The 11,986-nt window shown below is 38.9% G+C and overlaps 1 protein-coding gene across 2 annotated transcripts; it reads left to right on the top strand.

The window, feature by feature from the left end:
• The first annotated feature begins 1,671 nt into the window (after positions 1–1,671).
• LOC117251373 (uncharacterized) lies at positions 1,672–8,847 on the top strand. 2 transcript variants are annotated; one of them, XM_078167043.1, is made up of 10 exons: positions 1,672–1,929; positions 3,062–3,121; positions 5,489–5,679; positions 5,809–5,926; positions 6,015–6,144; positions 6,347–6,756; positions 7,048–7,268; positions 7,375–7,534; positions 8,057–8,754; positions 8,795–8,847. In XM_078167043.1, the coding sequence occupies exons 4-9, from the start codon at positions 5,878–5,880 to the stop codon at positions 8,191–8,193; spliced, it is 1,107 nt and encodes a 368-aa protein (XP_078023169.1). In that variant the 5' UTR covers positions 1,672–1,929; positions 3,062–3,121; positions 5,489–5,679; positions 5,809–5,877; the 3' UTR covers positions 8,194–8,754; positions 8,795–8,847. The 2 variants fall into 2 exon arrangements, with proteins under 2 accessions (XP_078023169.1, XP_078023168.1); XM_078167042.1 differs by lacking the exons at positions 5,809–5,926; positions 6,015–6,144; positions 6,347–6,756; ... (2 more) ...; positions 8,057–8,754; positions 8,795–8,847 and adding an exon at positions 3,225–5,395 and having other exon boundaries at positions 5,489–5,673.
• Positions 8,848–11,986: the final 3,139 nt, after the last annotated feature.

Raw genomic sequence — 11,986 nt, 5'->3', positions numbered from 1 at the left:
ACTGTTTTACAGTACAGTTTTACATTAGCACCACAGTAGGCTACATTGGAGTTTATGAAAAAAAGTTGCATTCACATGCTTGTGGGATTGTCCCTTTCTTCCAACTTTGGTGTGTTCATGAGCTTTTAATTTGTAATATGGAGCCAACATGGAGGCTACACAGATGTGTTGTATTCTATTGCTCAGTGCTTTTAAACACATTAATGGCTGTTTTTAGCTTTTGCATGACAACAAACAGCGAAGTAAACGGTTGAAAACTCATTTTTCCAACACCACATGAATGCAGCACACATATTCAGACATATGAAGGCAAAAGTTGCAACCTCCAAAAGTTACACAGTATAGCTTAAAATCCATTTCATATCATTGATACAACACCTTTCTCAAATTAGAGGCCATCTTGGTCAAAGTGCGACCGCTGCTGGCAATGGTGGTAACCCTGTGCAGCAATAACCTCCCGCGTCTTATCCAAATCTCCCAGCATTCATTGAGACTGCTGCGTTCATGACAAGTCGTAACGCTGGGAAAAAAAAAAATCTGAGTTGTTAAATTGAATTAAATGGTTGTCCAACTTGGAATTACAGGTCCTCATGTCGGGTGTCTACTCAGAGCTACTATTTTTATGACGTTTTAGCATGCAGGCTATTTGATTTGTATTTATGCATTATGTGATTGTATATATATATATTTAACTCACATATAGCAATATGTGAAATTCAACAACTATCTTATTGATTAATTTAGCTATGCTGTGTTCGCTGGCAACATTAGTCTGTCTGAGAGATTTTTTTTTCCAACTTTATTAATCAAAATCTGGCTTGTACAATCAAGTAATTTCAATAGAAAAATACAGTTCTCCAGACTGAGCATTTACAACATATCTGCATTGAACAGTACATACATCAAAAAATAAATAAATAAATAAATAACTAAAATAAAAGTCACAGGTCTAATCAGAAATTAATGCATTCATATTGTCATATTGTCAAGGCTTGTTTGGTTTTTATTTCAGTGTTTTTTTTTTTTAAAGTTTATTATCTCATTCTTAGGTACTAGCAACAGTGGGTGGCTCTTCATAAATCTGCATCTGTGGATGAACTGTTTGGCAATAATAATTAAGCTGTTATACATCATTTCCCGTTTTTTGCTTTGTAATATAACTCCATACTTAATGTTCTTGTATTCCAACTTGGGCGACTGAGTGTCCTTTTCAGATATCCAGTCCTGAAATGCTGTCCAAAACACTCTGGTATAATTACAGTCAAAGAACAAGTGTTCTAAAGTCTCAATGTCCGAGTCACAAAAAGCACAGTTGTTTCTATCAATGTTAAATCTTTGTCTCAGGAACTCATTGCAAGGATGGATATCATATAAGGTTTTAAAATGGGTTTCTTTAGCTTTCGATGATAAAGGTAGAGTGAGGTATCTGGTTCTCATTCTGACAATAATCTCTTTAGGATAATCTTTTAACAGATGTTTCCTTTTTAATGGTAAAGGGAAGAGATTAGAGGTGAAGGCACCTCTTATGATTTTGTTAGTACATTTTTTCTATGAAATTAATATTATCTATAAAAAGTGACAGCATCATGGGTATTCTCTTATTATAAAGCAACATTCCTTTCACCATGTTCACCATCCCAGACAGCAGCTGACACTGAACCAGATCCGCCTACAAGTCGTGAGATCCGCGTAGCAGTCACACCGCCAAGCGCCTCTGACCCAGCTTTGCGCCGAGTCTGGGTGGAGAGACTATGCTGACAGTCGTAATGATACATTCGGCTCCAATCCGTTTCGGCAGCGCAGCCCAGACGCGCCGAAATTCAAATTTTAACTGTCCTTTTTTTTTAACCACTTCGGCGGTAGGGAGCAGAGCACAGCACAGAGCAGAGCGACAGGACACCGGCAGAGCGTCTGTCATTGGAGTTCTTGGTAAGTACATAACACAATATTAAAATGATTGTAACAGCGTTGTTGTATTTTTTTTTAAATCAAGCATTAGTTTGCAGCGTTTGTACATAACGTCCTCATTCGTTTCTGTGATAATATTCTTGCCAAACATGGTAATGTAGCAAGTTTAGCTAATAGCCTAGTCGTAGTCGGCAGTGTTTTAATCTAGACAATGTAAATAATGTTGAATGTAGACTGTAACATAATAAGCTGATACATGATCACCCGACGGGAGAAACATGTGCCCACATTAAGCACAAACACGGATATAAACCTGTAAGCGGAGCTGCTGCTGCTGCTGCTGCTGCTAGCACTGCTAACATTAGCCAGACTGTGTAGCAGACTTGCAGCTAACGTCAGCACCAGGTCGTTTACCTGCAGACGCTGTGATCCTCTTCAGTCTGAAACGGTGAAGCATTTAGTGAGTTGCTGTAATGTTTTGTAAGTTAATGTGTACGGTTTGAATTGCATATTTAGCACGCATAGCGCACATTTCAGCGGCATTTAAAGTACGATTTGACGATTGTTGACTGTGATTAACAGCTTCAGATGGCTTTAAACACGCACAGTATTTTTTCCGGACAGTGTTTAACATTTTAAATTATTATTATTATTTATTTATTTATTTATCACATATTTATTTCCAGAACATAAAAACATTTTTTTAGTTTTTCAGATTGTGTCAAAATAGTCAAACAGATCCATTTTTTTTGTTTTTCTGTTTTTCTGAATAATATTTTTGCCCTTAATACATAGATTATAGTGGTTGCCATATGGTTTAATTTCTTAAAATCCATCATGGAGTTTTAAAAAGGCCTATTTCATGATTTGCTCTCTTTTCAGTGTTTCCTCTCTTTGTCAGATTCTGTGAACCTGACACAAAATTAGTCAATAAATAGAAATTATGCACTTTACCATGGGTAATGTTGCATATTGTACATTGTGAAATACTGATTCCCACTCCTACTATGAATAGTTATTTTTGTCTGTGTCACTCTGTGACCTAATATTGAAGATATACTTCATACATGGGCACCTTCTGCGTGGAGACTTGAAACATCATCCAGCAGAAATAATAGAACTCTCCCCTTCCCTCCTCTCTTCTCTTCTCTAGTGCTAATCACACTACTACTTCCTGCTTCACCACTTCTCCTCTGACCACCCAAACTGTCACGTAAGTTAACTGGTTTTAATTCTGTTACACTTTGTTTAACCAAGTAAATTCCTTAAAGCTTTGTTAAAATATTGTCCCTCTTATTTTCCTTACAATTTAACAGCCTGGCTGGAAGAATATAAGTGGGGATGGATTCGGGGGTACTCTCTGATGCCACCATTAGATGGAGAGTGCGTAGAGATGTTGAGAGACGACTCAAGGAAATCAGGACCATGCACACTGAAAAATTTGCTTCCCATTGTTGCAGTCAGGAAAGACAGACTGAATGTAGAGACAGAGTAGCTGAGGCAGTCATAGAAAATAGTGGGAGTGACAGAGAGGAGGCTGGAGGGTTGTTGGAGGAGGACATAGTAGAGATGGACACATCACATTTTGACCAGCAGTACTTTTCAGTGGATGTGCCTGAGGAGGAGAGTGACTCGGACCAGGATACTGATGAGACAGTGGATCAGTCATGTAATCTAGGGGCCAGTCTTCATAACTGGGCATTAACATTTGGAGTTTCTCTAGTGGCTCTCACGGCTCTTCTTGGTTTGTTAAGATTGTACCATCCTGATCTTCCAAAGAATGCAAGAACCCTCCTTAAGACAAAGATTACTCACAACATACAGGAAAGATGTGGAGGACTATATTATTACATTGGCATCCTGTCATCTTTCAAACAGAAACTGTGCCAGGCATGTGAGTCAATCACTAATGGCTGTACCTTAAAACTACAGATCAACATTGATGGGTTGCCTTTGTTCAAAAGTAGTGGGATTCAGGTGTGGCCCATTTTAGGACTCCTCGTAAGTGTTCCAATTAAGGAACCAGCTGTGATTGCATTGTTCTGTGGACCACATAAACCAAAGCCAGCAGATATATTTTTGAGAGACTTTGTTGTTGAGCTGAAAGAGTTACAGAATGGCATTGATATCGAAGGCAAAAGGATTTTCTTTAAATTGGATTCTGTAATCTGTGATGCCCCTGCCTGGGCTTTTATAAAAAATATTAAGCCTCACAATGGCTATTTTGGATGCGACAAATGTGTGCAGAAAGGACAGTATGTGGCAAGAATGACATTTCCTTTAATCACTTGTCCACTGAGGACAGATGAATCATTTGCAGAAAAACACGATGAAGAACATCACCTAGATGGCCCTAACACTTTCCATGACTTAAGTATAGGGATGGTATCTCAGTTCCCAGGTGATTATATGCATTCTGTGTGTTTGGGTGTTGTAAGGAAACTTCTGAACATTTGGCTTAGGGGGCCTCTCAAATTCCGCTTACCCGCCAGCATTGTCAACCAGATGTCTGATTGTTTGACAGGTTTACGCAATCATATTCCAGTGGAATTTGCCAGGAAACCCAGAACACTGAGAGAACTTGATAGGTGGAAAGCAACAGAATTTAGGATGTTTTTATTGTACATTGGGCCTGTCATTCTGCCTTCCTACCTGGACACAAACATTTACAATAATTTCATGCTGCTGTTTTCTGGCATTGCCATTTTAGTCAGCCCAACACTGTCTTCATTGTACTGTCAGTATTCTGAGACATTGTTGCAGATGTTTGTGACCCATTTTGGCCAAATATATGGCAAGGACTCACTTGTGTACAACGTTCACTCATTAGTTCATCTTGCTCAGGATGTAAGTCTGCATGGTTGTCTGGATAACATTGCAGCCTTTCCCTATGAGAACCACCTTCAAATGCTCAAAAAACTTGTCCGAAAGCCTGAACGTCCACTTGCACAAATTATACGTCGGTTGTCTGAGAAAACTACTTGTCAGACTGATCAAATGTCATACTCTTTAAAAAGGCCTCACTTTGTTGGACCTGTTCCTGATGAACTTGCCTTTAGAGGGGTTCGAGGGCAGTACAGCCAAATGATTACTGACCAATGGACTATCAAAGTTTCAACAGGGGATAATATGTTCGTCATTGCAGATGAAATTTGTATGATTGTTAATATTGTTGAGTGTCATGATGGAATCTATGTTGTATATAGAAACTTTTCAGATAAGTCCACCTTTTTTACAGATCCCTTTAACTCTGACTTCCTAAATATTTATAGCGTCTCACAAGTGTCAGAACAGTACATGTATGCCAAAGTTTGTACAGTTAAGCAAAAATGTGTCCTAGTCCCCCACAGAAGAGGTTTTGTAACCATACCAATTCTGCATAGCCTAAAGAAGTAGATGAACTGGTTTGCTATAGTGGGGTAAGTTGTGGTTAGCTGAGTCGTCTTAAAACATCATTCTACTCTGAACATCGATGTACTAAGTACAAGTAAGTTTATTTCTTTTTGTCGATACTAAAAAATCTTGGTGGAAAAAATAGCAATACAAATTACTCTTTTCTTTTCTTTCTCTTTTTTTCTAGGATGTTTCATGTTGTTCATTACTTTGATGCAGCAAAGTCTGTGGCGGTAGTACTTCAGTCATGGTACAGTGCTGGTTTCACCCTCTGGTCAAATTACACAAGTGATGAGCGGATCAATAAAGCTGTGCGGTGTGCAGAGGCACCTGGACAGAACTGGACAAGGCATCCTGTCAGAGTTTTGAAGACATATGGTAAAAAAAAAAAATTTAAACATCTGGTTATTGTTAGAACTTAATATCTTTCAGAATTTAGCTGTAATTGTGTTTGTCTCTTAAATTAAGATTATGACCTGTAATTTACTAATGTCAATTTTGTTTTAGATGACTACATGTCAGCTTGGCGTGGTATGAAAAAGTCTTTGACCTGTGACACATCTGAGTTGGATTCACATGATGAGGCTTCACCGGCTGGCCGTGTTAAGAGAACACCTAAACCAATGTAAGAGGGATTCGATGTATTTGTTATGTTTAAATGCATGCGATTTGAACATGATGTAAAATGTCTTTTTGTGTTTGTGTTTATCCAGCCACTATTATGGTGATACAGAAGAGGAGAGTGACACTGAGTGTTCCTAAAAAAAAGGCCATATCCCAAAAAGGCTCAACTCCAATAACACACCCTCAGCAGTCATCAGCATCCCCATTGTCATCACGAAGGTAAATATAACCACTGTCTGATTTATCATATTAGACTAGGGTGTTTTCTAATCCTGCAAACCAATCTTTTGTGTGCATTTAAAAAAAAGATTTCTAAACTGCTGAGCTGTTAATTTTTGTTTTTTTCTCTGCACTGCATGATATGACACTAATATAATAGGTAGGAAAATGTACACAATGCCATTTATTTTTGTCCTTTCAGCAATGCACCCTCTACAAGGCCATCTTCCTTTGCTGCACCTCCACTTCCACCACAGCCACCTCCAGGGCTATTTTCCATTGCTGCTCCTCCACCACCACCTCCAAGGCTATCTTCCACTGCTGCACCTCCACCATCACCATCTCCTCCAGGGCCATCCGCTCATGCTGCACCTCCTGAGCTCCCTCCTCCTGAGCCGACTCTCACAGAGCTGACCTCCTTCGTGACTTCTTATACATCATCCTTCCATCCACCACCTCCTGGGCTGTCCTCGCTTGCACCACAACCTCCACTGCCATCTTTTGAACATTTCCATTCATCTCAGTCCACAAATCCTTTGGAAACCGTCTCGGAAGTGTTCATGCCCACTTTAAGAGCTGGCCGCTCTGGGAGGGAGCCAATTCCCTGCACACGTAAGTGTTAACTAATCCCTCACCTGATGCAATATTGAACTGATCATTTAAACTCATACAATTCTGAATCTTATCAACAAAATGTCATAGATGAATTAAACACTGAAAAAATAACTTCGAATTTAAAAAAAAACATTCAAAAACTGATTCTAAAAGAAACAGCCTAACCCAAAATTAAGTCAGTGAGATTTTTGTCTATAATTTAAAATGACTTGTTTTCCATAGAATTGTTTTGTTTTGCTCTTAGTATCCTCATCATGACCTCTCTAAATTTTGATGTTCTTTTTGTAGCTGCCGAGCTCCACATGCTCACTCTTTTGGAGAACCTAAAACACCAGCTTAACCAACAAAGTTCTGTGATGAATCTCCTCATGTCACGACTGAACGCTGCACGTGAACCAGCATCAGAGATGCCAGACGACATCTCCTTTCCTTTGAGTTCACTGGCTGAGGTGGACTGTTTTGAGGACTGGCTCAATGACCCAGCGAATGCTATGAAGAAGAAACAAATGGTATATATCTTGCAAACACCACGTTAGTTTATATTATGTACTCTCTCAGTGATTTCTTTCTTACTGTTTTTTTCTTCGTTGCTAATTCAGTGCCTTATTTTTACAGGTCGCTGTGCTGGCCTCTCTTGAGGGACGTGACATAAAGCATGTCACCTGGAATATCCTGGCACACATTTTTTCATCTAGTGTTGCCAAACAGATAAATTGGAAGGGAGTTAATAATAAAAAGAAGTTCAGCGAGATGGCAACCAAGGCTCTCCTTGCACGTAAGTGTGATTTATATACATATTGCTCCTCAAAATGTCAAATGTCCTCAGCAAATCTAGCCCTGTGTCTTTAGTGGACTTGAGACCAAAAAAAATTAATTCTGTTATTGTCTAAGTAAGGTATAATGTAGTGAGCCAGTGACTAAAAAAATAACTCCCAACAGGGAAATGGAACCCCGATGCATATGCATTGTCTGTTTTCCATAATTTTACCCAGAGTGTCATTGACAAAGGTGTGATTGGTGTGAATGGTAATGACTCAGGCTATATCATGTGAGAATACTGAGCAGCCTGAGTTGTCTGCCTGAACCAGCTTGTGGGGGTTGCCTGGTTTCTAATACAGAGCTTTTAACTTCTCCTAAAGTCACAAGATATTTGTTCTCTTATACAAGTGTAGTTTACTATTTCATACAAAACTGCATTGTGGGATAAAGTGACAGAAATCAAAATGTTGAGTTGGTCGTTTCTGGACCGTAACCTTTTGTTTGCTCTGTGTGTTTTTCTTATTTTAATGTACTGTAGGGGCTGTGCGCAAGAACCATCAGGGGGAAAAGGCAACGGACATGGAAATAAACCACCATTCCATCAGGTGGTTTAATTTGGCTTCTGACCGTGGGGGTGGCCGTAGACAACGGTCACAACAAACTATGTCCCAATGAACTATTCCTAAGTGCCCATTCTGGACTGTTTGACTGTTTGACACCCTTGTGACTAAGTGCCGGTGGACTGTTCCTAACGGTAATGTTTCCTCTGTGGTTCATGCTCAGCCTCAGCTTGCATGCATGCATGCATATGTGTGGGTAATTCTGACAAAGAGAGCTGTTTGGTGTTTTCATGTACATGTAAGTTTGACAAAGAGCTGTTTGGGTTTTAAATGTACATGTAAGTCTGATGGAGAGACCTGTTTTGTGTTTTCATGTACATGTAATTCTGACAAAGAGCAGTTTGGTGTTTATATGTACATGTTGTTCTGACAGAGAGCTATTTGGTGTTTTACATGTAAGTCTGACAGAGCTGTTAGGGTTTTAAATGTACATGCAAGTCTGACAAAGAGAGTAGTTTGGGTTTTAAATGTACATTTATGTCTGACAGAGAGAGCTGTTTGGTGTTTTCATGTACATGTAATTATGAAAAAGACCCTGTTGAGTTTTACAAGTACATGTAATTCTGACAAAGAGAGGTTTGATGTTTTTATGTACATGTAAGTCTGACAAAGAGAGGTTTGATGTTTTTATGTACATGTAAGTCTGACAAAGAGAGCTATTTGGTTGGGGTAAATGTAAACCTATAAATAAACATTTTTTGAAGACAAATGTGCATTTCTTTGTGCTGTATGTGTACACATTTGGCCCAGATGTAAAATATGAATAACGGATCTGTGCCAGATCCGAACCAAATGTCATAGAGCTTTATTAATTATGCTGGGCCAGAACTGGCCCAAATCTGTTCCTGAGTGTGCTGTATGTGGATTGCATTCGGCCCAGATGTAAAATATGAATCATGGATTTGTGCCGGATCCGAACCAAATGTCATTGCTTTTTTAACTGTACTGGGCCACAACTGGCCCAAGTCCGTTCCAGATCAGTAATCCGTATCTGCGCTGGTATCGGGCCGTTGTGAATAAAGACCCCGGTGCAGACCCGTTTGGTGGATCTGCACCGAATGTTATCCACAGTCTGGCGCAGATCTGCCACAGTGTCATTTTGCTGTCTGTGATACCTTGTAGAATCGCTTTGATTACCACTGAGTATTGTTGTTTAGTACTCTTCATATTAAATTTATTAACAAGATCATCATAATCAAGAAAGTTTCCTCTTTAATCCATTAAGTGCAGAATCGACCAAGCCTATCTGAGAGATTATACAAGTAAACTGAAACAACCCATTGTCAAAAGTCAGAATATCCAACGTGTCTTGAACGTAACGCAGGGCATTGTGGGAGGACTAGGTGGAGACGCACTTGACTGCAGTTTCTCAGGAGATAGAAAGTCACCAAGTCGTCACGTCAAACCCAACCTGATCTCACAGAAATACGTGAAATGACCACGACCTATTAACACCGCATTCCGTGGTGGCAGCACGTAATGGGTTGAAATTACGTGCTGCCACCATGAAAACAATGCCAATGTAAAGTCAATTAGGATCCTCTCCCGTGGTGGACACACGGATTCCCTGATTCAATCACGTCACATCAACCTCGTTTTCCTCAATGACATCTTTAACATTCCTGTACACACACAAAAACGCGGAAGTGTTCTTGATAACTCAACAATATGACAGGTTAATGTCAAGGCCATAAAATAAATGTATTTTGCCAGCTTTTGATAGCGTGGGGCTTTAAGAGCATTGTGCTGTAGGCGGATGGGGTGCGTTCCACTACTGTTTTGTAGCTGCTGTCTGCCGTCTGTGGGCTTCATTCCATTTCAGATTGCCATCTGTCTGCCGTAACTGAATCCAAACGCCAGTAATAAATAAATAAATAAGAAGATAAAAATAAGGCTGAGCACGGAAGAACCAGAGAGGAAACACCATCACATGGAGCCGTCTGCCCCTGGCAACCCGGCCACCCTCCACTCCACCAGGGGAGAGTGGACCCCAAGCCAGCGCCACAGAACCAGCGGCTGCCCCGCTGGTTATATGTCCGACCGTGGCAGCTGTCACACAAACCGCTGCTGAAAATTATACATTTTGATACAGGTAGGCTATATACATATTTCAAAACTCTGTAAAAGTACACCAAAGCATATTTTCGTTTCCAAATATTTATTTGAAAACGAAACCATTCATACGGTCAATATAAAACATTTTGTTAGTAATAAAAAACAAATGTGATCTCAATGTGAGCCAGCCGGTGGGACTGCGGCTGAACCACTTTCAATGTTCATTCATTCATTCATTCATTCATTCATTCATTCAATCACGTGTTCAATGTGTGTGTGTGTGTGTGTGTGTGTGTGTGTGTGTCAGAGAGGAGTATCAATAAAAAAAAGTAATTATTTCGGTGTTTATTTCTTTTATTCTTCCGTTTTTTGTAATTAAAATGCGTAATATAGCCAACAATATTATAGACCAAATGTTAATCTAATTATTATTGTAGAATGTATTTAGCAAATCACCACTCTCAACTGGAGACAGCAGCAAAAAAAAAAAAAGGCATTATAAAACGCCGACAGATAGTGTTAATTAATTGACGTGAAACACTGAAGAGGTTGTCTCCTATAGTCTGTAATTTTTTATTTTTTTTATCATAACTTCTCGGAAATTACTCAAAAGTAGAACATACTAAAAGTAAATACAATAATAGGCTAAATAGTATCTAAGCAATAATAAAGTGTCTAAACAATAATAAGTATTATCTAAGTTATCTATTAGGCTACCATTCCACTCTGTAAATAGATTTTAACATTTCAATATGATTTTAATATTATTTTTGCTTATTTCATTATTGTTATTATTGGTTTTACTTTTTAGTGGTATTGTATTGTCTGAGGATGACTCATTTAATAACTATCTACAGTAAAAAAAAGAAAAAAACAAGCAAAGGAACAAACAAAACTCATTTTATACACTGGGCCTTCAAAGTGCTCTCTGAAACTACACCTGGCATGGCTTGTGTCCAAAAAATGAAAAAATCTAAACTTCGTCGTAGAGCTAAACCAAATACATCATTGGAAAGGTCTCAACCTGGAGAGTAACATATGTCAGTATGAAGATTCTACATGGCTCCTGCTTTCAGCCATTGACCTTTGAACCTTGACCTCAGTGCATGTTTGAGGGCTTATAACTCAGCAACGAAAGAGGGTACAGACATGGGACCAACTGTTATAGAGAGCTCTTGACCTCAGCTATCATGTGAGTGTAGTCAACAACTGTGGGTGCTGTCAGATATGGATAAAATATGGATAAAATTAATTTTCACCCATTTAGAAATTAGATATTTAAAATCTGATTTCACAAATGTGTTTACCATCCCCTTAAAGTCCACAGTGTACTCTCAATTCAATATTTACAACTTCCAAATCTGGGAAAAACACTTTTTTTTAAAAAACTACAATTCCCTGGGACCGGGCCATGCAGTTTGATACTTATCAGCAACATAGTTGTAGTTCTTCTGATTTGCAAAGTAGGGCTCTAAATAGGGTTGTAAAAAGATATATCTACTGAATATATCTAATATCAAGTAAAGCCGAACTAGTTATTACACTCCACCTAGATGAACTATGGTAAGAAAAAGTAAAGATGTCGGCTAATTTTCGATATTTTAGCTAATACGCTAGAAACGGCGTTTTTGGGACAGTAGGTTCGTTTGCGGCATGTAAAATAGGGTTGCAAAAAGATAGATCTACTGAATAAATCTACTATCTAGTAAAGCCGAAGTAGTTATTACACTGCACCTAGATGGACTATGTTAAGAAAAAAAGCAAGGATATTGGCTAATCGTAGTTATTTTAGG

Source organism: Epinephelus lanceolatus, chromosome 4 (assembly GCF_041903045.1).
Source record: "Epinephelus lanceolatus isolate andai-2023 chromosome 4, ASM4190304v1, whole genome shotgun sequence".
NCBI lineage: Eukaryota > Metazoa > Chordata > Actinopteri > Perciformes > Serranidae > Epinephelus > Epinephelus lanceolatus.
This window is presented reverse-complemented; position numbering and strand designations above follow the sequence as displayed.

Coding starts and splice junctions, on each gene's coding strand:
- LOC117251373 (XM_078167042.1), top strand. CDS start 3,250: ATGGATTCGGGGGTACTCTCTGATGCCACCATTAGATGGAGAGTGCGT.